At 39.3% G+C, this 27,810-nt stretch overlaps 2 protein-coding genes and 2 long non-coding RNA genes across 4 annotated transcripts in view; 1 reads left to right on the top strand and 3 right to left on the bottom strand.

Annotated features, from left to right (window-relative positions):
- Positions 1 to 101: 101 nt before the first annotated feature.
- slc2a5 (solute carrier family 2 member 5) lies at positions 102 to 7,829 on the bottom strand. Its single transcript, XM_014988381.2, has 12 exons — positions 7,785 to 7,829; positions 7,574 to 7,672; positions 7,332 to 7,492; positions 7,125 to 7,249; positions 5,469 to 5,621; positions 5,256 to 5,381; positions 4,977 to 5,164; positions 4,739 to 4,849; positions 4,518 to 4,619; positions 2,498 to 2,573; positions 2,133 to 2,260; positions 102 to 380 (listed from the first exon to the last, which is right to left on the bottom strand). Exons 1-12 carry the CDS (start codon positions 7,827 to 7,829, stop codon positions 132 to 134), a joined length of 1,563 nt encoding a protein of 520 aa, XP_014843867.2. The 3' UTR covers positions 102 to 131.
- Positions 7,830 to 14,663: 6,834 nt separating this feature from the next.
- On the bottom strand, positions 14,664 to 21,374 carry gpr157 (G protein-coupled receptor 157). Its single transcript, XM_014988377.2, has 4 exons — positions 20,803 to 21,374; positions 19,583 to 19,796; positions 17,893 to 18,087; positions 14,664 to 16,591 (listed from the first exon to the last, which is right to left on the bottom strand). The coding sequence occupies exons 1-4, from the start codon at positions 21,177 to 21,179 to the stop codon at positions 16,355 to 16,357; spliced, it is 1,023 nt and encodes a 340-aa protein (XP_014843863.2). The 5' UTR covers positions 21,180 to 21,374; the 3' UTR covers positions 14,664 to 16,354.
- LOC106918533 (uncharacterized) overlaps positions 21,000 to 27,810 on the top strand; it is a 22,854-nt gene continuing 16,043 nt past the window's right edge. The window contains exon 1 of the long non-coding RNA XR_015763765.1: positions 21,000 to 21,120. This is a non-coding gene — a long non-coding RNA (uncharacterized LOC106918533). The remainder of the gene's footprint in view (positions 21,121 to 27,810) is intronic.
- The window catches only part of LOC106918532 (uncharacterized), a 6,960-nt gene continuing 3,816 nt past the window's right edge, over positions 24,667 to 27,810 (bottom strand). Inside the window, exon 2 of the long non-coding RNA XR_015763865.1 lies at positions 24,667 to 25,427. This is a non-coding gene — a long non-coding RNA (uncharacterized LOC106918532). The remainder of the gene's footprint in view (positions 25,428 to 27,810) is intronic.

Raw genomic sequence — 27,810 nt, 5'->3', positions numbered from 1 at the left:
TCCTGCCAAAGACAAACAGCTCGAGTCTGAATCCTCGCAAAGACAAAGAACAGAGCCTAAATAAAACCACTGAAGTCTTTTGCTGCATCACGCAGCTAATATTTTCTCTCAGTGCTTATAATTTATTTTCTTTATAAGGCAGTGATCTTCTCTATTCCTTCCAGTATCTCCTTGTCCAGTATCTCCTTGTCCAGTATCTCCTTGTTGTCTTTCAAATCTTCCTCCCAGATTTTGATCTCCGTGTTGTTCCTCTCGTTGAACATCCGGGAAACCTCCAGGAAGGTCTTGCTCTTGGTTTCGGGCATCACCATCAAGAGGTAGATCAGCGTCACAAAGCAGACGACAGAAAAAAGGAGGAAGCTGAAGGGGCCAAGGCCTCGCTGAAAGAGAGAAGGACAGGAAAAGCAATTTGTTTGTCCTCAGGAGGAGAGGTTGTAAATATGTCAGGAAGACAGAAGTCAAGTCGAGGTGAAGTGAGATGAGCTGATTTTATGGAAATGCTCTTCTAGTTTTTTTGGTTTCTTCTACCTAAACACATTCCGCACTTGTTTCCTTTTTCATTTGTTGTGTTTTTCTTCATCCTGTAGGTTTCGCCAGCATGTTTATTAAAAGAGAACGGCTTGAGTCAAAGCTAATGGGGCGCATGTTGTTTTCTTACTGGAAAGGCCCAGGAATGGTTTACAAACCTGTCACACATCCAGAACTGCTGGATGTAAACCTTTTTTTTTGTTTTCTTTTGGCAAATGAACATCAACAGACGTCTAGCTACAAACTTTGACCATATCTTCTAAAAGTTTAACGCAACACCGTCATGGCGGTTCCTGAGGAGTCTCAGATTCAGCATGGATCAACTCAAAAATCTTGAGCCGTAAAATATTTTTTGCAAAAAATCTTCATGGCCACCAGACTTTTACGTTTTGAGACTTTACAACCACAAACTTTATGTTATTGATATTTTACTGTATGTGTGACAGACCAACACAAAGATCATTATGAATTATGATGAAAAAGATAGCCTTTTGAGGTTATGTCTTTGGTGTTTGTTTTTTTTTTTTTTTACCTTTTCTCAACCCATCTTTCTATCAACTCTGACTTGTTTCCTTGTTCTTGTCACAGAAGCCTCAGCATGCTGCTGCTGCCACTACCATGTGGCTTGGGGGGACGTGCAGTGTTTTTCACCTTTTGCCAAAAATGTCCAAATGATCTCATCTAATCAAAGCAACTTCTTCCACATGTTCGCTGTGTCCCCTTCGTACCTTGAGGAAAACTGCAAACTTTCAGTGGATTTCTTGTCCAGCTAAAGGTGAGTGGATGGATCCAAAATATCTATAACATCGGTACTAAGTCGGTATCAGTATTGGATGGATAAGATTGATACTTTAGATCCAGTTTCCATCTTGAAATTTTATTCTATTTTTGTATTGTAGTCTCTCAAATCTACCATAAAAAATATTTTTGCTCAAATTGTAATATTTTGCACTTTGTTTATTTAGGAAAAAATGCAAGTAAATTGCGTTAATGCTATTAAAATATTTTGCAGATACTTATGAACTATGTCAGGATTCTGACCTAGGTTTGAACAAAATAATTCACACCTACAAAAACACCTAAAGATGAGACATTAGATGACGTATCAAACATAAACAAAGAGCACTGGCATCATTAGTATCAGAGGTACAAGCCCTGTATTTACTTGCAACCAGATAAATACTAAAATATGCATGCAATATCGCACACATCTAATAAAACCAGATGAACCCTATTAACTAAAGAGATGGCTACTGGAGATTAGTCGAGAAAATGTATGAAAACCATACATCCTTTTCCTTTACTTACGCCACTTTGTGTTGGTCTATGACACAAAATCCCAATAAAACAAAACATGGAAAAGTTCAAGGGGTAAATACTTCAGTTTGTCTGTTAAGTAAAATTCCCTTTGTAGAAGAAATGTAAATATATATGTTAAGTGGAGGAAACTAATGTTTTTTACTAGACATAAATGCTATAATGTTGATTTGCCTTGCTGATTTCACTTTGAACAAACAACAACAACAAAAAAAAACATTTGCGCATAATAAAAACATATTGAAATGATAAGCTTCAGCTGCTTTGGTGTCTCTTGTTTAACCAACCTCCATGAAGGGGAAAATGAGGCCCACGGTAAAGTTGGAGAGCCAGTGGATGGCGCCAGCAAGCATGAAGGCCGCTGGCCGAGCCGACTGCATGAACATCTCAGTGGTCACCACCACTGGAATGGGGCCTGCCGAACACACACACACACACACACGCGCACACACACACACACACACGGGGTTAACCACAACCGGAACACTGCAACACACACCAGTCCTCTCGAGCCAAAAGAGAGGAGGCTGCCATGACAGAGAGCTGAATTTACAGAATCTGTGATTACATGTCTGGTCCAAGCAGCACTTCAGATAATGGATAATGTTGTAAGCAGCGTGTGGGTAAATAACCACAGGTGGGTCAGACTTACTGGGTCCGATGGCATGTCCCATGACGTAGATGATGACACAAATGATACTGATGTAAGGCATCCACGACACACTCGCCTATCAACAGACAGGCAATGTTTTCATTAATCCCATCATTAGTTTGCAACAGAAATGATAAACAACCTTCTTACACTTTGGCAAGAGAGTATTTTGACCACATCATCTTTTTCTAGGCATATTTTCTAACTCCAAGCCGGACAAACTTGAATGCTGATGGATTTAGTCACTGTAGGTGATGTGTATCCGTGTAATGACGGACCTAAGGAGGTCAACACTATGTGTCAAGATGCTTAAAATTATTAGTCGGATTCTTTTCTTTAGGTAAAATGGGATTTAACTGACTCTGAAAAGTAAAAACAAAATTACGTCTCAGAGAGATGCAGAACTCTTGAAGTTAAAAGAAGATATTAGGGCTTGGTCTCAGAGGGCTCTGCAGTTGGTTATTAACATAAATAATCCTCAATTATAAGTCTTGCCTAATAATAATTGCCCACACAGCGTTAAATGTCATAAAGTCTGACAGGAAGCAAAGCAATAAATAAATGAGATATGAATTAGCATTTTTTTCCCCACAGTAGCCTACTGCGTGCACGCTCATTCATCATCATTATGCGGTGTCACTGCTATCAGTCTGAATGCAACACTTTCAAAGACGGACTGTGCTCTGGGCTACGTCTATCTATTACTGAGAAGCTCTTGCTGGCATTTTGGTTTTTAGTGTCTCGGATTTTTAGCAACCTCAGCAAACAGAGATGCGGGATCATCGTTTTATTCCCTGGACCAGGTGGAAACTGCAGGTGGAAACTATCAAAGCCCACAGAGCGGTTTTCGTTATTTGGGCCTCGTACTTCAGCTGCTTGCCTGATTAAAATGTCTAAATTAAATGGATTATCTGCGCCATAGTCCCGTTGCTGTAATATTTCTTTCTTTCATTTTTCTGCGGTAGTGACTCTTGTCAGTGTTACTTAGCAGGTTGTTATAATTACCAAGAGTTCTCTGGCATTCTGTTTTGTAAAAACTTAATGTTTTGTTGTTTTTCTTCACTTTTTGTGATTGCCTGTGCTTCTTCAGACTGCTTTGGGGCATTTCAACCTGCTTTATCCAGACGGTTGATATATCATATAATAACAGCAGGATGTTTTCACAACCTTTATTGAAATAGAGGCGGCGAAAACAGCCAAGCGGGGGGAGTGTGTGCATTAAATATACGCATCGCTGCAAGGTTTGGGCATTCTCTTATTGAACTACAGAAAGTAAAGGTTAAACTTTATTGCTTAAAACATTTTCACAGTCTTCCGAGTGTAATACACTTTTTTTTAAAATTATTATTATTTATGTGGGACCTTTACAAAGTTACACAGTCTTATGTTTCCATCCCAAAAATAAAGGAGACAGAACGGTCAGAAACACTTCTTTTCAATTGAAGAATTAAACCTTTGATTTGGGGGGAAAAATATTAATACCCAATTTTAACACAATGTTCAACAATCCTATCAATCATAGTAAGCTAATACAGCTGAAATATTTTGCTACACTTTTGTCAATTGATCGGAGTAACTATGGACTTGTAATAGTAATCAATTACTTTGTGTTTCATTGGTTGTATAAAGATGTTTTTACACATCCTCGTTTCCCTAAAACTGCTTTGTCCCGGGGTGTGACTTTAACTGGTCGTTTCCCAGTCTGCTCGGCCAGATTCATTTCCTGAATGTGTCATTGACATGTATCAGTCTGGAAATGGCTACAAGGTCACTTCAGGCTTTGGCATCAAGACTGAGATCCATAAATACAAACTGCTTTTGCCACAAAAATATTTTCAGGTTGTTATTTTTTGTTGTTGTTGTCCATAAATAAAAATGTCTGATGCTTTAAAATGTCAAAGAATGGCCAAAAAAAAAAAAGAAAACCCTTAAAAACAGAGGACTCTATTAAAAAAAGGCCAGTAGAGGGCACCAGAGTGACGTGTTGGATCCGAGTCACGCTGCAGCTTTCGCAGTTTACCTGCAAGTTGAGCGCCACAGTCAGCAGCACACAGGCCCCGCAGCAGATCCCGAATCCCAGAAGAAGAAGCAGCCGTCGGCCTGAGGACTCCACGATGAAGACCTGTGAGAACAAGCTTCCTGTTCAGAGCTGAAGCTTCCAGCTGCCACAATTAGACTGCAGATTTCAGCTCTTCTACTTTATTTATTTATTTATTTTTAAAACTTTTTCAGGATACTTACAGCAGCTATGGTCATGAAGACATTCACTGCACCTGTTCCCACTGTAACGTACTGGACGTTCTGCTCGTTCACTCCGGCAGATCGGTAAATATTATCTGCGTAGTAGTAGATCTGTGAAAGAAACGCATTGCTGAAAGAGTTGAGGAAGGGGCTGGTAACAAATGGCGGTGCTTTGTAATAGAAAATGTTTAAAGTAAAACAGGTATCAGCGTTTTGAACGAATGACGCCTCGCCTCACCGCGTTGACCCCGGACAGCTGCTGGCCCATGTTCAAAACGATGATGGTGAGCAGCTGCCAGCGGAGAGACTTCTGGGTCAGCAGGGAGAACACCGACAGATGACCCTCTGCTTGTTCCGACTGGTCCTCGAGACGCATCTCTTCGATCTCTTCGTCCACATCCTCCCAGCCACGCAGAAGCTTCAACGCTGAGAGGGGCAAATCACAACCAAAACTCGATTGCGGTTTAGTTTTGATGCGGCCACGTAAAGCGGCTGGTTTTCTGTCCCGGGTTCTCACCTTTCCTGCTGTTCTCCTCGTCTCTCTTCTGGATGAGCATGTACCTGGGACTCTCCGGGAAGAACGGCAGGAAAATCAACTGGATCACAGCGGGAATGGCGGTCAAGCCGAGCATGATGGTCCAGCCTGGATCAGAGCACAGTCAGGGTTTTGTTTGACGGCTGAGTGCGAGGAACAAAATAACGGCAAGCAGCCACTTGGATTTATGAACACCTGTTTTGTTGCCGAGCATGCTCCTGATGCCAAACACTTGTGCAACGAGGATGCCAACAGTGATGAAGAGCTGCGGGATGATTCCAATGGCTCCTCGCAAGTTTTTGGGTGCGAGTTCGCCCAGATACATTGGCACCACGTTGGATGACAGACCTGCAAACATGGATGGGGTAAAATAAATATATGTACGCCAGCCCGAACTGCAACGCTTTGCAAAAGTATTTCAACCTTTGTAGCATTTTCCCATTTCACCATGTTACAACCAAGAACATTTTTCTGACTGACTTTGTAACATAGTGTGCTCAAACAGAATCAAGATGTTTCATTCAAGTTATCTGACAATTATTGAGTATTAATCTGTGTAATAACGGGTCAAAGGGCAAAGAAACAAACTCACGGCAAATCCTATCTGATTAAACGTGACTACAGTTAAAAATTAATCTACATGGATTGATGTGCCACGTTTCATAATTACTTTTATGTGATAAAAGCATTGAAATGTGTGAATGAGAGGAGTTTTTTTTTTTTTTTTAAGTCGGTGACTTTAAAGTACAGTTTATGTGAACAAAAAGACTGAATTTGGAAGTAGTTCTTGTTGAAGACAAACCGATGTTAAACAAATGTAGTGACATGTTCTTTATCATCCTCAAGAGGTTATTATCAAACTCATACCAGATAATAAAGCGGTCATCAAGTTTTAAACTTAATAACTTTGTCAATTTTTTTCAATGTAAGTGAATTTACTTCCAGGTATTGATCCTAAACTGATTGGCTACAGTAAAATATCATGATAAAAACTTGAAGAAAGGGGGAGCGGCGGTGTGGAGGGGTAAAGTGCGAACCAAAAGACGTCAATGGAGGCAACAGAAAGTTATAAACTTAAGGGAAGGAGAGGTGGCCAGATTTGATTATTTTGCTAATTGGGGAATTTAAATGTTTACATTTTTAGGTCACCAAACTGCAAACATCTATCCTTCAACGGTCAAAAACATTAATCTTCAAAGTGATAAATGATAAAAAATTGTGTTTCTTTCTATTTTATGCAAATTGGCAGAATGTAGTGTCAGTCAAATAAACTGACCAGTCATAATTGTTGAGTATTTTATCACAGTCTTTTCAGAAAGACTAACTCTGCGTAAAATGAACAGTGGGTTGCTTCGGCTCCCAAGCATCCACACAAAAGTAAAAAACAACAACAAAAAAAAACCTCTCAAATTATTATATAATAATTGGGAAAGTCCTAATTATTTTAAACAATAAGATGTTTCTTTTAAAAACTAACTACTCAAACAGCACAAACAAAACCTTTAGCAGCGCACACGTTTGTCACCCGTTTTGTTTGATTTTGGTGTTGCACGAGTGCTGGCAGACCTTTCGCCTACATAGACCTTTAAACCAAAGCAGCCAAACATTTCTGCTGCACGAAACAGAACAAAGGTAGCAATTTTGATTTCTGTGACGTTGGGGTTGATCTTTGACTGCCTTTAGAAACATTTACTAATACCGTACAGATTATGGAGGCACAAACATTTGACACAACTCTTTTCTAAGAGTTGAAGGAATTGTGGGGGCTAGCTGCATCCAGGTGTCAGACCATGAAAAACGACTGAGTTGAACGCTTTTCTTCGGCAAACGTTTTCAAATGAAATGTCCAACCTGCACATATTCCCACTAAGATCCTGGCCAAAATGATGAGCTCATAGGACTTGGCCATCTCACTGGCTCCCATCATGACCGCCGGGACGATGGAGAAGATGTTGTTGAAGAGGAGGGTGCCCTTCCTGTTGCACAGTTAAAACTAATTAAAGACACAACCTGCTCCTAGATGCAGAACCGCAGAGCTCGCTGTGAATGAGTTTTTACCTGCCGAGCTTGTTGACCAGAGGAGCCACCATCAGAGATCCAAAGAGGCCTCCGAGCGGGAACATGGACACAGTCACTGACCACAACACAGTCAGGAGGCTCTCTGCTATCGGCTCATTGTAACGACTGATGTAGGTTTTGTTGTAAAAGTCTTGCATGAACTGCAGAGAACAGAACACGGCTGAAAGCGTCTCTGATCCGAACCTTAGCATGAATGATTGTTAAAACAAGAAAACAGTTACCGGTGCCGGAGAGTTGACTGCAGCAACGTTGTATCCATACTGGAAGGATGAGCCAAACGCGGAGACGAGACTGGCTAGTACCAAAACTTTTGTTAGTCTCTAAAAGGGGAAAACATGAGGAAAAATCTGTCACCAACACAAATGTCATCCATAATGATTATTTAGTCACAGGGACAGATTGGACAAAACCAAACACTTAAGTGCTACTCACCCCTTTCCGCTCCTCCGAGTTCTCCAGCTCCTGCTTCTCATCCATGGTGTACCTGCCGATACATTCTGAGACACATTCTGCAAGCATAGCTGCTTTTTGTTTTTGCTGCAGCGTTCACTCTGCCCTTTGGACATAAGATCAGAGAACGTGGAAAAGGTTTATGATACAACTTGTAATTATTGCTCTCATGCTGCTGACTTTGCTATCAGGTCTAGGAAGTTAATTTTACCTTTATGTAATGAACAGGAGATATATTAAATGATAGGATGAAATTAGCGCAGATATACATGCAGTGCCTAGCAAGAGTGACCCTCTCACGTTACGTAGCATTACAACCAAAAACGTAAAGGTATCTTTGTTTGACTTTGACTTTTAACGTGATTGAATAGTCCATAAATGTGAAGTGATAGGAAAAAGATGCATGGGTTAGATATAGATCACTGTGAACACCTTTTTTTTTTTTTTTAAAGACTTTCCACAGTCTCAGTTTGGACTTTGCGTGGGAATATGTATTTATCTAAACCCTTCTACTGAAGCTCTGGTTGCATGTTTGAGGTTGCTGAACAACCTGCTTCCCAGTTTGAAGTCTTCTGCAGTGGCTGCAAGGTTTTCTTTTCTTTTTTTTTTTTTTTTTACCATGTCCATTGCTTCGCTGCACCAATATTTCCATCAATCCTGACCAGTGAGCCTGTTCTTGTTGAAGAAAAGTATCCCCACAGAGGGATGCTGCATTTTTTTTTTTTCACCGTTGGATGGTGAGGTGAGGGTGAGGGTCAGTACTAGTTTTCTTCCACAAATAGGTTTTTCCATGTAGTCTCATCTGACTAAAACGCATTGTTTCTCAGGATTGCTGTAAATTTGAAGATTTACAATGCTCTTTCCGCTTTTGGGTTGCTAACAGAACAGCATGAAATATTGTTTTATAAGCTAACCCCGTTTCATGATGCTGAAGGATGCTATTTTAGAGAACAGCTGCATTTATACTGAGATTAAAGTATGCAATTTCATTCAGGAATCACCTGACTTTTAGCCATAAAAACTTGAAACCGATCGCACAGTGTTTGTATTGTCCAGTTACATTCTAATGAAATACATAAAAGATTGTTGTTGAAGTGTGACAAAGGCACTGCATTAGTATCACACCACAGCTTTGTGATATAATAGCTGTGTTTATCGATTTGCCTAAATTGATAAGAACAGTAAGGGTGATTACTGCCAATAAAAGATAAGTAGTGATAAGGCACCTTTACTGCTTTTAAAAAGAATTACAGCAGGACACTAAAGTGACAAACAGCTGCCAAAACTGTCACTCTTCATCCCTCTACAGTTTATTGGATCTATCTGCTTTTATGGCACACTGGGAAGCTACATGAAAGAAGAAACTTCTGCAGGATCAGTACTGCTGCACGTTTCTTTTTCTGCTTGCTCTGTTTACAATATGTTATACGGTTCTTATCTCCGAAGTTAAGTCTATTTGCCTATAAAAGATCGCCAGTGTTGTTTGCTCATAAAGCTGGATGTCAGTTCCAGGGCATCTCGGTGCAAAAGCAATCATCCCAAATATAGATCTCATATCGGAGTTAAAAAAAAAAAAAAGAAGATAAAGTGTTAACAAAATAAACTCCTCTGAAGAAAAGAAGAAAGGCATATAAACTTAAGAATCATTTGCAAGATGAGTCAGGTGAGACTTTAAAAGGATAAACCAACATGAGGGATTGTGTGTTAGGAATCTTATCAAAACATTAATAAATAGTTTCCGGGTTAAATTTGGCAAGGTGTTTCACTGGAAGCCCAGCTTACAATGGATAGAAACATGAGGTTGTACCCACATAACATTTTGAGCAGCACTATTACAACGGTGATATTGAAAGAGTGAAATTTTAACTATCATTTACAAACTGTAACTGTAAAAAGGTTTAAAAATATCACAGCAGCCCAAAGACAAGTTTTATTGTAGGTTTAATAGATTACTTCTTGCTTACATAACAAGGCTCACAAACCTTATGCGGCTATAAGAGACATGCAAACATGGTTCTGTTTGAGCTACTTTGTCTATCAAATAAGATGCTAATAAAATCTGTTTAAGATTGTGTTTGTACGAGAAAAAAAACAACAACCCTAGGATTTAATAACTACGAGTCCCTGACATTTGTGTAAAACAAATCAATCAGTATTTATTTGTGCCATTATATATATATATATATATATATATATATATATATATATATATATATATATATATATATATATATATATATATATATATATAATAAATTACTAAATAATTTATTAAATTAATTATGAACGGCTGTGTGCTTTGTAATATGCTCTTCATACATCGATATCAGAATATTCCATTCCTATTCTATTGTTATAGCCACTAAGCATATTTAAATATGATGAACTATGTATTAAAAACATACTTAAAAAATACAATTGTTTATAAATGTAGCTTTGATAGATGTTTGAATAAGGTTTCCAGTAACAAAAAAGTGTGTTATGATCGATTAAATGCGCTGATACGTCATTGTGCCTGCTAAACACATAACGCTGAGTGGAGTGGTGTACCGCTCCAAGATGGCCGCCCTAAACTCGTCAGCGACAATAGTCGAGAGCGGTCCATGAGGCGTCTATCCTTATATTATGTCTATGCTTCGGTCAAGCCAGAACACTTCCGGTTCATGCTAATTCACTCTTAAGTTGCTTTACAGCAACTATCGAAGTTTAAGACTTCCAATTATTTATTATTAATTAATTGTTTTTATGAAAACGAACAAATACATTGTTTGTGTAAAAACGCTGAGAGCAGCTGGTATGAATTGCGTAGGAAGTCAAAGAGCTAGCTAAGAATCTGACATTGCCCATTATGATTGATGGAAGAGATGGTTTGGACTTCCTCGTGCTCTCTCTCCTTTTCCGGCTCTGCATCCACGACTCCTCCTTTTCAACTCCTCCAGGGTTTTCTGGTTCCGGTTGTATTATTTCAGCTTTTGCATTGTTGCCGTGGTTACGCATAATAACAAATGAGAAAATATTAGCAGAAATCAATCCAGCAGAACAGCATCCTAAACCAGAAAGACGGTCCTAAAAAAACAATTTTTCCCGCCAGAAACGCAGGAACGAAAGCTTCCAGAAAAAAAAGGATACAGAGCAACTCCAACTTGCTGCCACCTTGAGCGGCGTAATTCTTCACAAGTTCATGCTTTCTTTAAAAGGTACGTTGCTATCTTTCTGTTTTCCTTTGCTATAGAAATAAAATACACTTACTTGCATCAATGGAGCTTTTCTGTTGTCCTTATTATATGTACCCGACCCTCCACCTGCTAAAACGGAGCTACACGAAGCAGCTCTGAAAATCAGAATTCTTGTTTCCAAGGTGGCGGCTGTTGCTAAGTGACGTCTGCGTGGACGAACTATCTTGTAAGGATGATATGTGGATCAGTACGCAGCCGAACATGAAGCGGCCGGTGGTGCTCTCCATTAGAGATAGATGGAGAGCAAACGAGGACCGCTGCTTCTTCACATCGAGAGGAGCCAGTTTAGCTGGCTTGACCATCTGGGTAGGATGCCAGGAGAAGGCCCAGGACATCCAGTGGGTCTATTTCTTGACTGACCTGGGAATGACTTGGGATTTCTCCAGAGGATCTGGCCCAACTGACTGGGGAGAGGAAAGTCTGTGTCTCCCTTAGGTTGCTGGGCTTCCATATGTTTTGGCCCCATTTACAAATATACTTAGAAATTTGATCGATTCATTATCCATGAAAAACTAAAGTAATCTTCATTATACCTTTAAGTTTAACCATAAACTTAAGCAGTGGCTTATAAAAAAATAAAAAAATAAAATAAAGCAGTGAAACCCTTAACATCAGCACTGAGAAATATTCTGCAGTGGCCATGACTGCAGTGAACAGCTGGTGGAGCTAATGTGCAGGGCAACATCACATGATCTAAAGAAGAGACAGAGGATGTCACATGCTTACCACAAACTCGTTTTACTGGGACTTTTAGCTGCTTGCTGCCTGAATGTCCAGATTCTGAAGTAATAATAAACCATAGTAGCTTTATTCTCTGTGTGCCCTCTCTTAAAGGTGTTTTCATGTTCTTGGTGAATGCTGTTCTGCTATCAGGTTGCCATTCAGTACTTGAAGTTATTCCTTATTTAGTGAGTTGGACAGTGAATTTGAGAATTGGCTCTTACAGCAACAGAATCAGCTAAATGAACAGTTCGTGTTGAGTATAAAAATGACTCCCGCTGACGAGTGGTCACCACAGCTGAGAGGTACACTGAACGTAATGAATTAACCGGGCAGGGAGCCAGCAGAGAGGAGAGAGAGCACAAACTTCTTCCTTAAGTGTTTTCATCAGCCCGAGGTGTTTCAATGTCAGCCAAATCACACAATGGATTAAATACTGGAGGAAATACAGAGAGAGCGGCCATCCGTGTGCTTCCTGCTGTCCGCAAGGACAAAAAAAAAGAGTCTGCTAACCGATTTAGAGCACCTGCAAATAATCATACTACTTTAATTTCTATTGAACATTAAAGTAGTTCAATAAACTGCTTTATCAAACTCACAAGACAAAAGATAAATGGTCAAATGGAAGACAGTTTCCACAACTAAAAATTCAAAATGTGTGACAGGCCTATGGAGGACATTCATGGTCACATGAGACTAAAACTGAACTATCTGACCTACATGCAAACTAACCCTGATAATTTCCCAGAAACATCACCCCTGCAATGAAACATTGTGGACAGCAGTCCAACCAATTAAAATGCAAGCAGCTATCAGAACTTGCTTTCCTCCAGAAAGTAACCTAGTCTCACAGCACTCAGCAGCAAGCCAGGGAAACTTATGCCACTGCATATGCATACAAATAGTAGCAAACCTGCTCAGGGGACAACAGACAGATGAGGTTTTTTTTTGGGCAATCTGTATCAAAAATTAAGGATCTGAAACCAAATGTATCCCAAAGTTTTCTCATTTTTATTAATACATTTAAAACCACGTATCATTTTCTTGCCGCTTTACAATTATGCTCAACTTTGTGTTGGTCTATCATGTGAAATCCTTATAAAATACACCAGAGTTTGCAACGGTGACATCTGTTGTGAGACAGTGCAGACCCTCCACATCCGCACACAGTCTTTTCCCAGGCTTGCCGCCCACTCTGTTGTCATTACTCTTATATTCCCCGGCATGAGAGAATGAACTGTGCACTCTGTCCCATTACTCCAACTAAATGTTGAATTAAACCTGCTTATTTGAATAAGAGCAGTGTAAACAGTGGGGATCAGACTAATGTATGGGAACCAGATGCTCTAAGAAGGATGCACACATTTTTTTTCAGTCGCTAAGTGTGTTCGTTTTGATGCTTTCAAGCTGATCAATCCACACATGCAGAAAATAATTCTCATAGTGTGTTTCTTTATGAGCTTAACTCAGCCGCTGCTTCTTTTTTTTGTCTTGTTAAACTGCACTGCTCCATTCTGTGTGGGCAGAATACTTCCCCTAACGCCTGTTCATGCTGCATGTCCTTCCGTACAGCTGCATGTCATATATAGGGTATGCTCCTGTGCTATTTTTTTCCTCAGATGATGGCGTCAGGAGGAGTTGTTCACAAGCTTTCAACTTAAAGAAAGCCAGGATCCACTGCGCTAATCATGTCAAAGAGCCAGATTCTCTAAAAATAACCATTATGGTTATAGGTTAGGTTAGGTCGATGCCACGGTCTGTACGCGTTTATTCAAGTTTACAGCCTCCCCTCTGGTTTGTTGACGTCTGGCCAACACAGGCATCTAGCAGCAGGGGTCAAGCGAGACGTTCATGGTCACGAGAGCAGCTCAGGTTGCAAGGAGGAAGGATGACATGTGATGATCGTTCATGCTTCTCCTGACCACAGTGACCAGCAATGATGAAGGTGACACATGAAACTGTTGATTCGCAAACGCTGTAGTGAAATATGTCGCAACTACGCTATTACACAAGAGCGATGAGTTTTAAATAATAGAAAAGCAGCAAACTATAGCGTGCCAGGAGAGTAAAACGGGGTTTTGCACTTATAGTGTTTTTGTTGCATTTAAGCTGATGGAACAGGCACTGAAAACCCGGGATATTCTAACAAACGCTCACATAGAAAAATGTTGAGCTAGAAATTGTAGATCAATTTCCCACAGTATCTTGGTTTAAAACTCTAGATTAGCTTTCCTTAAATTCAGTCCTCAGAGACTGAATATTTTAGACGTCACTGTTCCAGAACGCCTGATTCAAACGATTCCCTGACCTCCTCTGCAGCCATCAAGTGCTGCAGAAATATGTTAATGTTTTAGGTGTTAGGAAAACACCTAAAGCTTGCAGGGCAGAGGCCTCCGAGTGCTGCAGCAAGTTTGATTTCAGTGAGTACAAATGGTGACCGTTATAGCAACCACAACCACAGCTTCAACTTTTGCTTCCACTAGTTTGCTTTCAAAATTATTTCTCTGTCCTTCAAAATTACTTGTAAAATTGGTAAGAAAATCAAACAAAAAACAAAAAGTGGGAGGAAAAACCTTTAAAATAATTTCACGTTTGATGCGACAGCGCTAAAAATAAGGACGATAAAGTTTTAATAAACAATTATTTAAAAATAACTTATGTCAAACATTTAAGCTACTCTATTAGATTTCTTTTTTTTAATTTCCTGGTATTTCAAAGAGTTTATGATGCCATATTTAACGTTTGAAAGAGAACCAGGTCCATAGATCCTCACATCAGTAGGAATAAAGTGGTTTTGTTTTCACATTCTCAAAACAAAACCACTCATTTGTTTTCAGAAATGACCCACCTGGGTCATTTGTTTCTGAAAAGTTTAATCTTACCAAAGCACACAATTGCAATTAAGTATCAGCAGTAGAAAAAGTTTATTGTCCCCATAAGGCAACTGGATTTGCTACAGCCACAATCACAGACACAGCAAAAATATCACACAGACAGCAGACATGGGGCAAAGAAACCGATAACATGAGGAACAGTCTACTTACTCACACTAATTATTTTTGGCACCATTTATGAGTTAAAACCCTTCATGTTTTACATTCTGGCTTGCATAAAACCCACTGACTTTCACATATTCTTTCATCTTTCCGTATTAGTTTCTCCCCTTTAAAATAAAAATACTGAAATTAAAGATGAAATTATTGCAAACTATTTAAATATCTGCACCAGGGATGCCAATAAGCACGGAAGGGACCGGAAATTTAAAGCATCTCTTTGGGAAGAAACTTCAAAAAATCACTCAATTTATAATGTAAAACGGAAGAAAAGTTTACACTTCGACATTGAGCTTATCACTTAGATTTGATTTGATATGCTATGCAGCTATAATAAATAGTTCAGTATTTTCAGATTTTAATACTCTATAATATATAAAAAGTATGCTGAGAAACAGTAGAAATTTATTACAATACAAAAACTGTAGGACAAACCTCAACTTAAATATTGTGCATCAGTTTGATCCAAAAATAATTAATGCACTCTCAAAATATATCTAGTGGCAGTCGATGAATAGGTGACCAGAGCTCATTAGTTTAAAACTATAAAAAAAAAAAAGAAGCACAGACAAGATCTAGAAATAAAGTTCTTTTCCCGCTTTAACGAAGACATTATTTTGTTTTTCTACAAGGCAACTGCAAATTACAGTGTAGAAAGCAACAACAGGAGTGTAGACGTTAAACTGGCCAGAGAACATATCCGATTGGTCTCAGGGAGGAAAAAAAAAAAGTAAAAGCGAAGGAGACCCTAAACTATTCCACAGCTTAATTCTGAACTAAAGTTAGAAAACGGCACATTTAAAACATCGCGAGTTCGACTTCAAAGTTTCTAAATCCTTACAATGAGTTAGTAAACTAGGACATGTTGCAACATCTGCTGACATCACGTTAGCATCAGATATATATGTATTATATTCAGCTCACCCACTACACTGATCTTAGTTTCATTTCACATTCCGACATAGTTTTTCTGGTTGCAGAAACATTTAGCTGAACTAAGCACAAACCAGTATGGAAATACAGTACCGAACATCCTGCTGCAGGACTGGAGTAAGACATGTTAAAATAAGAGGAAACAACATTTCAAGTCAGGCAGCCACATTTGGAGTAATGCGAAACCTTCTAATCAGCGACGTCAACAGGGTAAAGAAGTTTTGGCAGATTATCTTCTTTTATGTGATTTGGAAGCACAATCACTTGGACAAAATATGAAGCTTGCCCAACTGTTACTTCACAGTGGTAACTTTGTTACAGTACATGATAAGTAGAGGTGCTACAGTAACATGTCCTTCATTTGGTGTAACAGACTCAAGAAACATAGCAGAAGAACCAAAAGTGAAACATCATTTTAAGAAGTCATCAAGTGCTCAGGTAAGTATCAGTGTAATTCAGGCAGCATCAACCCAACACCCAGAGTGCAAGTATGTAACCTAGACGATGCGTCTGCAGCATCTCCATCCCTCGCTTTCATAAGGCTTCCTGCTCAACCACTTCCTTCACCTCAGCGGTTCGGCCCGGTTTCACCGGTCACAGAGCGAGGGTATCATCTTTCCCTCTGCACTCCACTGGTACCGTTCTCTTCTTCTTCTTCTTCTTCTCCTTCTCCTCTCGAGTCCCGTCTCGCCTGGTGCCGCTGTGGGGCACCGTCCGGGTGCGGCGCCTCGGCTCGACAGTTGGAGCAGCAGCAACAGAGCGCAGTGCAGAGGCGAGAGCGGATGGGCTGCGTGAAGAACACAAACATGATGCAGTTGGCTGCTCCCTGAGACGTGTTGCCGATACCCTAAAGGGACGCAGAAAATAAGCAGAGAGACACTTAACTGACCAAGAGAACTGGAAAAATTATTTGTTCTATTTATTAATATTTTTTACACACTTTTAAAAATCCTGTGATGGCTAAATGTAGAAATATAGTCCCTAAAAGGGCAATATTGTGTATTTGCCAGTCAATCGAGTAACCATATTACTTCCAGTTATAAAAATGCTGATATATGTATCAGACCTAACTTAAAAGAAATTCAATTTTCCAATTTTACGGCACTTTCTGACACTCCACCTTTACACATCACCTGGTAGAGAACGGCTTTATGATCAGAGGAGACAAAGACAGATCTTTAGATCCAAAGGCAAGAAGTATGGTTGGATGAGTTGAGATTATGATTAAAACCTAAGAACATTTTACCAACTGCCAACCATGGCGGTGGTTGCATCATGCTGAGGGTATGATGCATCCACCACAGCACCACAAGTATCATGCATTCAGGCTCGCCATGCTAATAACACATTGGAGATGTCTGCAGAGTACTGGCTGTGAAAGAAAATTTTTCGTCACCAGACGTCTTTGCATGTTGCGTTATTCTGTGCAGCTTTGATGCTGAGGGTCTGTTTCACTGCCAGTACAAAAAGCCGTTGGAATGATGGAGAACTTCATCCAAATTCTTCCTCTTCACTAAAAATTAGCAACTCATTTGGACCCAACTGGAGGTTCCACCCAAACACGTATCAGATCTGGCTTCGGCGACGTTCTACCGTAATGGACATTTGTAAAGAACGGTGGTCCGAGATGTGGCCAGAGTTATGCCAGAAGCTTGCTGATGGCTACAAAAGGTGCCAAAAGTAAGGGACATCTGACCAAATAGTAGAATATGTTTGAGCATGTATGTATATTGTTCAGTCTATGCTGATTAGATAAAATCCACAATAAATTCAGCCTCATGCACTCGATTTTCGCTTTTTTTTGTTTTTCTTAAACATTGCTAATTTCACCCTAGAAAAACAACGGCTCAGATGAATAATAATATTCAAGTTATTGATAAGTCTTCCTTTTACTGCACATCTTCTGTTTCAAGGAGTTTCAAACAGAAACCACTGGTTTATAAAGAGAAACTGCAGGATGATGGTGCGATGAGTCATGGATTTAATTGCATCCTGTCTCACACTCAGGTTTAACAGCACATCGGCTAATGATAGCGAACACATGCTGATGTGCTGCTTGCCAAATACAGCAGACGACAAAAGAAAATGACTAAATATGAAAGGGTGTCATCTCCACTAAAAGCAGCTATTTTCAGACTTTAAACTCACGTGTAGCGTGACCAACACCGGGTTCTGTCTGACCGGGGAGTTAGCCAGCAGCAGGATGAAGCGCACCGTGCTCCAGATGCGCAGGACGATGAAGATGATGGGGATGAGAGTTAGCTTCACATCTGCCATGGAGGAGAAGGACTGCGACGGAGGCCTGGTGGCCAAGATGGGACGATATTCCGACAGGGCCGCATGCTGGACCAAACAGAGGACACAGATCGGGGGACACGACACAGCAGGAGAAGTGAGGCGAATGCGATCCATGATTCATCTGAATTTCATCAGATGAAAGAATTGCTGCAAATTTTTAAATTTAAATCCCAATGAATAAAGGAATATGGGCATGTATTTAAAATATGTAAAGGAAAGAATACAGTGCCTGTAGGAACTATTCACCCCACTTGGATGTTCTTCTGATCAACAAAATTAGGCTTTTTAGACAAATAAAAAAACCAGGCATGCACCATATATCTGCATTAACATCAGTCATGGGTGATATTAGTCATATTAGCACGATGACTTTTTCCTTACTGTTGCTTTCTGTGTTTCTGGAGAAGTGAAGGGATTGTTCCTGTGGGTTTTTGTTCGGTCATATGACTGACAGTAGGGCAGTGCAGGATTGTGGGTGTTTAAATGAAGCAGTTTAAATGAAGCATTGTTAACGTGGTGGTACATTTTTCAGTATTCAAAAGTTAGAGAAACACATAAAATGTACATTATATTATATATATTGCTGAGAGACGTCAGTTGTCTGCCATAACAGATAGATTAATATCGACGCATCCCTAAACATTGTGCAATGTCAGAATAAAAACCACTTTCTACAAAACAACAACAATTACATCAGAATATTAAAATAAAACTTAAAATCTGGGGTGTCCAAACTTTTTGTCACGTGGGCCAAAATTGATGGGTCAAAAGTACACAAGAGTCAGATTATGAGGAATCGCAACAGAATGGCTGAAAAACTGCACCAGCATCAATTTGAGATATTCTAATTTCCACAATGGTAGGAAACAGCAGAACAATTTGAGGTTTCTATAACAAATCCTTACACCAACTCCATGAAAAATCAGCCTGCCATACCAGAAAAATATCCCACATGATTGACAGAACTGTTCCAATAACACTTAATGACATGAATATTCATAAAGATTTTCTGACAGATTGTCATTTACAGTCTGACATTGGGAGGGACACTGCAGATGCTGTAATAAAGCCAATAGTTCTGTCCATCATTCATTCAGATGAAGTTAGGTCACTTAACTCTTAGACTGGCTTGGTGCTTTAACTAAAAGTCCAAATTTACTTTGTGATCAATGTTTCTCCTTTAATCAGGGTTCCTACACATTATTTTAAATGTAATTTCATATTTTCCACAATCAAAGGTTCCAAAGTTCTTGATTAATGGTTTGACTTGTTCAACTATAAATACAAATGTTCATAAGGAAATTTGCACAGCCTTTAAATTGGGAATTAGAAAAATACCTATATTTTCTGACCTAATAAAAATGATGGTAGCTCAGTTAATAGTTGATCTGTTATAATAACCGCTTAAAGATAGTATATACTACTGTATATAGTCAGGATGGACAAGAAAAACAGGTAACTCTTCCTCTTAAATAACTCTTAAAGTTATTTAAATAAAATAGTTGTCAGTTAAAACAGAAAAACATGATGGACCCCTCACCGCCTTGTGGATATGCCACTTGATCAAGATGTAGAGCACAGGAAGAGTGAGGTAGGCCAGGAACTCCCAGATCTTTCCAGTCAGCAGCATCCACAGGACCCGATCCGGAGCCTCGATCCTGACCCAGCACCAGCCCACAGACACCTCTGATGCATCGTAGCCGATCTTGTTGAGGCACACAGCGGTAACAGTGATGACCAGAGGGACGCCCCAGCTGGAAAACAAAAGCAAAAGCAGAGAGTCAATGTTAGTTACCTCAAATGTCGTTTTTTTGTTTGTAACTTAAATTAATGTTTGTGGGTGGCTTTCTCTATCTATCTTTATATACATATATATATATATATATATATATATATATATATATATATATATATATATATATATATATATATATATAAAAGTCTGTTTTAGTTTATGCATGGTAGAACCACAAAACCATTGCCACTTTCTGAAAACAGCATTCACCATTTCTTATTTAAGCATGAGCTGTTCTCTTAAAGCAATCTCAAATATACTTTATTTGAATATCATTTTATTATGAAAATAGGGTAGAATGTTATAAATGCCACAATGCTTAAGACCTAGTTGTGTTTGAATGCATTAAATGGACTCTTGCATTGTTGAGTGTTGCAGAAACAAAATTCCCATTAGATTATATGCTGTTATTTTCTGTCATTTGTGTAAGGCCCCTTGGTCTGCAGCGATCCTTCTAAATCCAGTCCTGAATACAAATACATGCCACACGTTTCAGATTTCTATTTGTAAAAAAAAAAAAAAAAAGAATGAATAAAAAAATAAACTTACTTTCTAGCTAAAAACAAAACGGTACACTAAAATTTTGTTTGTAATGGTACAATATGGAGAACAACACTTCTGCAAAGTGCTGTAAGTGAAAGCATGTTATTAATTTGTTCACTGAAAAAGAAGAGAGAAATATAATACAGTTTGAATAATGAACTAGCCTGGACTAACTTTCAAAGAGTTCCCATGGAAACCGTACGCGCTGGAGTAGTTCCACTTTACGCTAGTAAAGTTAGTCATGTTCCCTTTCCTAATATTAGCTAAAACCCTATATAACATTTGAAACTAAGGCATAAATCAAGCCAAAGTCGTACTTCAGCATTTCCCGCAAACTTCCCAACATGCCTCAGGCTGCGCTCGGTTTGTCTTAGAAGCTACTTTTACAGCTAGCTAGACTGGTTTCACGGCGATATCCATACCTGACCAGGTGGAAGAACACTACCAGGCTGTCGGCGACCCTCTGGCTAGACCTGACGATGAAGACGTAGAGGTACACGGCGATGGACACGGTCCAGAAGAAACTGCTGGTGTTCGAGAAAGTGGATATGGCTCCCTGAGCGACGCACTCGGTCGAGTCGGTGCGGAAAACACTCCAGACTCCGACGGCGTAGGAGACGGCCGACAGCCAGTCGGTCACCGAGAGGAACACCAGCAGCCTCCGCGGGGTGGTCCTCAAGTCCGTCCAGATAATGTGTGTGAGGATGATGAGAGAGGAGCCCAGGACGGACAGAGCGCAGGTACCCAACACCACCACCCGCTCTGACAAATACAACTCTGTCTGACTCTCGTTGGCCATAGTTTACACCGAAAACTGGCTGCTACTTCAGAGTTTGCCCAAACACTCCTGGGAGCAGTAGCAGCAGATTTGTACTAGATCTTATCATGATTTCCCTCAAAGGCAGTGTAAGTTTAAAACTTTCAGTCCAAACGAGGCAAACAAAACTTTTCGCCCTGCGTTTAAGCCCTCCCTCCCCGCACGCCTACTGTTTGCACCAACCCCGGAACCCAAAGCAGAAGTCAGTCAGCTGGTAAAGGGAAGAAACAAGTTTATTTTTGTCCGTAGATTATTTTTTTCTTAGCTAGTTACAGCTGTTGGATCACCGTGTGACACATGACATTAAGGTTTAAACATAGATTTTTAAATTATATAAATCGTGACCCACGAATCAAGAAAGTGTTTAGAAAAATGTTTTTACGTTCTTGTCTCAAAGTTTCACATTTTAGCAGAGGCGTCACCGAGGGGGGCTTACGGGGTAGTGGTCACCATATATTTATGCAAATAATTTTTCTGTCCATTATTATATGATGAATTTGAATGTCCTTCTCTCATTGGGTTACTTTCCCAGTGTTGACTTTTGTTTTTCCAAGTTAATATTTAGTTCTGGTTGCATTTTTAGTTCGATTTCACTGAATCTCACCTCATTTTTGTCAACAAGTCAAAAAAAAAACAACAAAAAAAAAACTCATACAACTTTAAAGAAATTTTTTTTTAACCTACTAGTGAATCGAAATAAAGTTGTAGTTTGGAAAACAGAAAAACACATAAACGTTTTAAAGCAAGCTTATTACAGTTTTTGGACAAAACAAGTAATTTTTGCTTCTGTCTGATCTGTAAACTAAACTTGACGTAGTTACGTGAGACTGAATTAATGAGGGGTTACTCAAGGTTTTTCCTGAGTAGGCGCAGACCCTTTTAAAATAGCAGTAAGCCTCTTGACATATTGTATTTTATAAGGTAATAGGTAGCAGGTGTTCTGCTTGAGGTAAGCATTAGTGCATCATAAAAGTCAGAATCAATAGAGTGATTAGGAAGGCTTCTTCAGGCCACTACAAGGAGAGAAAAGGGCTGCATTAAAAAGTGCTTTGCAACGTAAAGGTGCTTCATCACACATTGTTTTTAAGTGAAGTTTATTTACTCAGTGACTGGTGGTGGCTTTGTGTTTACTTTTTTTCTTAACAGCTCAGAGGACAGTGTGTCCCCTGCACTGTTCAGATTGTTCATGAACTGATACACTGATGAACATTTTAGCCAATAAATATATTTCTGTGAGGGCATTTGATATGAATTTCACACTAAATGTGAACCAGCGATTCACACATTTGAAAAATAAAAACATATTGATTCGATTCATATATCAAGTTATATTTTATAAAGTGGAACACTATGCTTTTTGTTTCCACTGTGTCTTTTTCACAGAAGACTCGTCTAATAATTGGTAAAAACAAAGGGCTCTTTCAAGAACTTTATAAACATTGTTGCAAAATTGGTTGAAGAGATATTTAGAAACTTGTGAATGTTCAAGTGAGCACTGGAAGTATTGGGCCACAAGATTTACAGCAGAGGAATCAAAATGAGAAAAATTACTGAGCAGCCAAGGAGCACTCACGCAAAGTTTAAGAAAGACTTTTAATTAGCAAATACAGTTTTTCTATGAAAACAAGCAGTAATCCACTCAACCATCTTGGTCTCTATTAACACTCATTGCACAAAACTCCACTGTTGAAGAAAAAGCAAATGCACGCTTGTTTAAACGTTTAAAGACATGTTTGATGAAACCAAGTTTAAGTCTTTAAATGTGAAACAATGTTGTATATCGACTGACTTTATCTAGGTGTAGGAAAGAATAATGGGGAAATTTGCTGGTAGAGCCATGAAAACTACCAGAAGATACAATTAATCCAATCACACATCCATGGAAACTGTCAACTTGTGTCAAGGAAAGAAATTAATTCGACTGAAAATTACCTGACTAGAATATAACTGAATGTAAAAGAGGCAGCAGAGCCTTCACGATCTATTGTTTGGATCACACCTGAGCATTGCATACAGCTTGTTGGAATTACCCAGAAAGTATTGAATATATTTTGGTCGGGGTGTTCAGATCTTAGTACAGCGTCCTTCTATTCCACTACTTGAAGCTTTATTTAGACTGATTTGTTTTCATTTTTTTGAATTTGTGGATTTCTTGGGTTGGTGCTGCCATGATCTGCTGCAAATTTCTTTTCCAATGAGAAATACCTTTAATGTAGAAAAACTTTGATGTCAGTACTTATTTCCCCCAAGATAAGGAAGTCTTGTGTGTGTGTTTATGGTGTAAAGCACTTTGAATTGCCTTATTGCTGAAATGTGCTATACAAACAAACTTGATTGATTGATTGGTTGATTGAAGGTGCGTTGCAGGTCCAGAGTTATCTATGAATGGCTTTTTGGGCTTTAAATGTAGCTTGTTCAGACATGTTTTATTGTTAACGATCTGGATTTATAGCTCTTTGACTTAGTAGAAAACACGTTTCCTTGTTGGAGTTTAGTCTCTTTTTTATCTAATAATGCAAACTGTATAAAGAAGGGTGTTATTGATATGTAGTAAACAATGTACATGGCAAATATTTCTCCAATTTTAACTTTCAGCTCTTTTTATGTTATCAAATATACTTCCAGAGGTTTTACATTTTTTATTGCTGCACTTCAAATCAATTGAAAAATGGTCAACAATTGACTGGCCTGGAATTCCTTATCGTTTTTGTTTCATTAACTACTTTAAAATTAACCCTTTCATTTTGTTGTAATTTATCTGCAACAGAAGCATTCCACCAATAAATCAAAAAGTACAGAATATAAACTGAATTAAAGGTGCGCCGCTGATGGGCGTCCTCGGCTCTAGAGTAAAATTTTTCTCTTATCAAGCAGCTTGCAGGGCCGCTGTAATGAGACGACGACTCGTAACCTCTGTGATAAATGAGCGATGTCTGCTGTTCTTTGTGTCCAGCAGCTGTTAATTATTTCTTGGCCTCGAATTTGAGGGTTTCCATAGAGCTAAAATCTAGGAAGGCTTAAAGTCAGCGAAGCAGTGACCTTGTGTGCGAGCCGGCGTCTACTGCTTCTGCATCGCTGCAGCTCAGGAAAAACTGCAGCCCCCGTCGGCCTGCAGCAGTGCAGTGAAATAGCAGGCTCTTTTTTTTTTCTTCTGCAGACTGCAGCAAGCGCAACATCTGCATTAGAGTCAGCAGCGCATTACGAGTAGCACTGATGTGTTCTTCATTCACGTTCCTCTGATTCTTTATGCAAAAAAAAAAAAAACATCAGAGGAACAAGATCAGCTGTAATTACTGAGTGAGTCTTTGAATTGATGTGCACCTGGTTCATTTGCACTCATTACTTCTGCTTTGTTATCCTGGCAGCATCAGCTTTTCAGGTGCGTTGGTGCTTTTACACGCGGCAAAGCGGTTCACACACAGCGCAACATTTCCCCCCCCCACAAAAACAAATGAGGCCGAATGATAAATAAGTTATTATGAAACATTTATTACAACCTTTTTACAATTAAATATCTAACATGGAGAAATGTCTTGGCTAATAAGTTTGATACATTCACAAATTAAATTAAGCTTGGTTACAAAGAAGGATGGACTGGAAAAAGGGAATCTAGCACTATTAAGACGTGCAGATATTTTTTTGACGCTAAAAACAAAAAAAAAGATCGATGTGGGTTCAATAAATCGGTGCAGACTTTAATCAACAAAAGCATGCAGAGAGGCTGCTTTCAGTCACAAGATGGCAGCAGAAGAACATGGAACTACAGCTTAGAGTTCAGCGGTTCGGATGCCTTCATCCCAATGTCAATGTTGGTAATAAAAAAAAGCCATGCTCTTTTGCTCTCTCTGTCCGTCTTCAGATTATCCTGTTTCCATTTTGAGTTTACAGCCCGGGTCCGTTTCCACGTTATGAAAACCTTTGTTCAGTCTCTGCACCTCGTGACGAGCATTGATCCCAGGGCGTCTTATTGCGAAGAATTTCTGCGGCAGTATACTTGCTGATTGCTTCGTTCTCACTCCTCACAACAACCAGCTAAGACACTGCCAGAGAAACACCCACAGCAGCCGCAGCCTACCGTCCGTCCGCCCGTCTGTCCGCCTGCTTACTCTCAGCAGGAACTTGGCTGGTTTTAGCCGCACAGTTTGACCCCTTCAGTCTGGCACTGCTGACGTTTGCATCCCACTTTCCCGGCTTTTTGGTGTCGGGATGCTTCGCCAGTCACTGGAAGACCTATGGAACGGAAGATGTGGGGAAGGAAAGGATTGAGCATTATTTTGAATGGACGCATTTTCATATCGCATAAAAAATTCAAGTGGGTAGGAAGTCTTCGCTCCCTCCTCAGTAACCCAGAGCTTGTTTCTGAACAGATACTTCACATCCCTCCAGCCTTTTTTCTGCAGCATCACTTGAAGTTTGCATAACTTGGGCAAACACAAACACCCGCGAACTAAGAATAGATCTGTCATGACTCATGATTTTGCAACAAAACCTTGGTCTGGTTTAGCTCTCACCTACTTGTGTTCACTTGAGTGAACCCGTTCTGTGTTGATGTACCTCAGGAACAACAACTAAACCCCCCCGCCTCCACCTCCCCCCGCTCCTTGGTATCAGTAGCGTTCGCTCGCTGCAGAGCTATTTTAGGCCGGCTGACCGCTGCTGTCTCCGTGTGGGATCTGCTTCTCCGACAGGACAACGGGAATACTGGAGACCGGCGTTTCAGCTGCTAACGAATGGAAAAGAGGGACTTCTGTTTTGGATTCTTCAGTAGGGTTACCTTAGTCATCCGTCCACTGTGTTTTTGTGAAATTTATGACACGTTTATGGTTGTGCAACTGGGAATTCCAGAGCTTGATTTGTGCCTGTAGGCGCTGGTTCTTGTCTGATGTAAAATAATTTAAGCGTTTTACTAAAGCGATCTGCAACATTCACTTTTTAAAATTTGTTTTTACGAAGAATGAAGAAGTCTTCTCCTGTCCGCACAGAGGGACAGGGACTCCTCTTGACCCGCTTTCTGATGCCAAACAGCTGCGTCCGCGTCCCTTTGTGTCTTTGTCTGGAGGCCTGATGACACCTTCGCCGAGCACATGACGGCAGGGATTCCTCCCTGCTCCGGCCTTGATGTAATCCCTAATACAGGGCTGAGGAATGCCAAGGAAAAGCAGCGCTGCTGCTCGCTAAATGAATGAAAGGTTGCCGCTCTGCTTCAGTCCGCGGCGTCGGCACGGAGCCTCCGCTCATTAAGAAAAAGGGCTGTGAAGATTACGTTTAGAAATGTTATTGTAAGCAACTGAAACTGTCATTTGAGAGGATTGCAATAGGTTATTGCATCTCAGCTAATTGACACTAGTTCATTCACAAAGTTTTTTTTTTTAAAGAGAAGTGTAAAGAAGTGTGTTTGAAAGACAACTCCATCAGAGGTCTCGCTTTGTCCACAACACAACAAAATCTGTTTATTCATTCAGAACGTGTTCAAGGCTACGAAGGTGGAATTTAACGTTTGAGTTTTTAAAATTTGAATTAACTGGGTATTAATACCCTATGACTACTAATTTAATAAGTAATTACTTTGTGATTAAATGAATTAGGTTATGTTACATAAACAGAGGAGGAGTGTGTAATCTCAACAATTTAAAATAGATTCTGATTAAATCACTGGATTAAATTGTCATGTTATTTAGTGCATTTAAATTTTGTTCAAGATAAATTTACTATGATTCAACACAAAGGACTATTTTGTATTTTATTGTATATATTGTATATTTTTATACTTCTTGCAGATTAGGATTAAAACGGTTTCGTTCAACCATGAAGTTTGTTTCTAGTAGGAAATGAAGTACGCAACTTTCAAAAAATTATGAAGCAGTGTAAAAGGAGTATCGGTTTTCAAGAAAAGATTTTATTTAGATGTGAAGTAAATGAAATGTCAAATAGCACTTATGCTATTTTCAATAATCAATGGAAAAATCTTTAATGGCATCACAGCGTTCAAGCCCTTCCTATCGTTGCTGACCAGCTGACATTTTATCTTTGGTGATGAGGTCGTTTAAAGTTGAGAGACGTCTTTGTCATCAAACTAACATTTTAGGGTGATGACAAAGATCCTTCATCATATTTTTGTCAGGACTCTGGCTGTGTTCCTCCAAAGCATTTATATCGCTAACAGGGAGAAGAAACATGCTGCTGAAGCTAAAAGCTAACCCTGTAAAAAGTAAACGTTTCTTTTATTAAAGAAAACATCTGACACCCTTTTTTAGGCATATAGTAATTAGTTATTTTCTCCGTTGTTTCATTAAAATATTGCGTGAGTAAGTAAGTCATTTGAAAATAATTTAGCATTTTAAATTGAAAAAACTAAAATAAATTCTGTCAAGGCTATGAATTGTGGACTTAACTGTGTATATCTGTAAAAAGACATAACCACACATTCGATGGTTAATCTTGAAATATGATAAACATAACATTCATTAATATTTAGAATAATTGTGGGCAATTACCTCTGGGATTTACTCCCATTTAATCCCATTGAGGATATATTTCATCCTCAAGTAGGATAAAACATATTCTTCTTCTTCTGATGATTATGATTATTAATAACATTTAGAAACGGTGACAT

The sequence above is a fragment of the Poecilia mexicana genome, unplaced genomic scaffold (assembly GCF_051168715.1).
Source record: "Poecilia mexicana isolate PSO_F unplaced genomic scaffold, ASM5116871v1 scaffold_7, whole genome shotgun sequence".
NCBI lineage: Eukaryota > Metazoa > Chordata > Actinopteri > Cyprinodontiformes > Poeciliidae > Poecilia > Poecilia mexicana.
This window is presented reverse-complemented; position numbering and strand designations above follow the sequence as displayed.

What these genes read in the sequence shown, in the direction of transcription:
- slc2a5 (XM_014988381.2), bottom strand. Translation starts at nt 7,829, where the DNA reads ATGGATGAGAAGCAGGAGCTGGAGAACTCGGAGGAGCGGAAAGGG. An exon ending in CAGTCAACTCTCCGGCACCG is followed by an intron (nt 7,493 to 7,573) that starts GTAACTGTTTTC and finishes TGTTCTCTGCAG; the next exon opens with TTCATGCAAGACTTTTACAA. An exon ending in CTGTGGCGCTCAACTTGCAG is followed by an intron (nt 2,574 to 4,517) that starts GTAAACTGCGAA and finishes GTCTGTTGATAG; the next exon opens with GCGAGTGTGTCGTGGATGCC.
- gpr157 (XM_014988377.2), bottom strand. Translation starts at nt 21,179, where the DNA reads ATGGCCAACGAGAGTCAGACAGAGTTGTATTTGTCAGAGCGGGTGGTG. An exon ending in GTGTTCTTCCACCTGGTCAG is followed by an intron (nt 19,797 to 20,802) that starts GTATGGATATCG and finishes TTTGTTTTCCAG; the next exon opens with CTGGGGCGTCCCTCTGGTCA. An exon ending in CGGTGTTGGTCACGCTACAC is followed by an intron (nt 16,592 to 17,892) that starts GTGAGTTTAAAG and finishes GCGTCCCTTTAG; the next exon opens with GGTATCGGCAACACGTCTCA.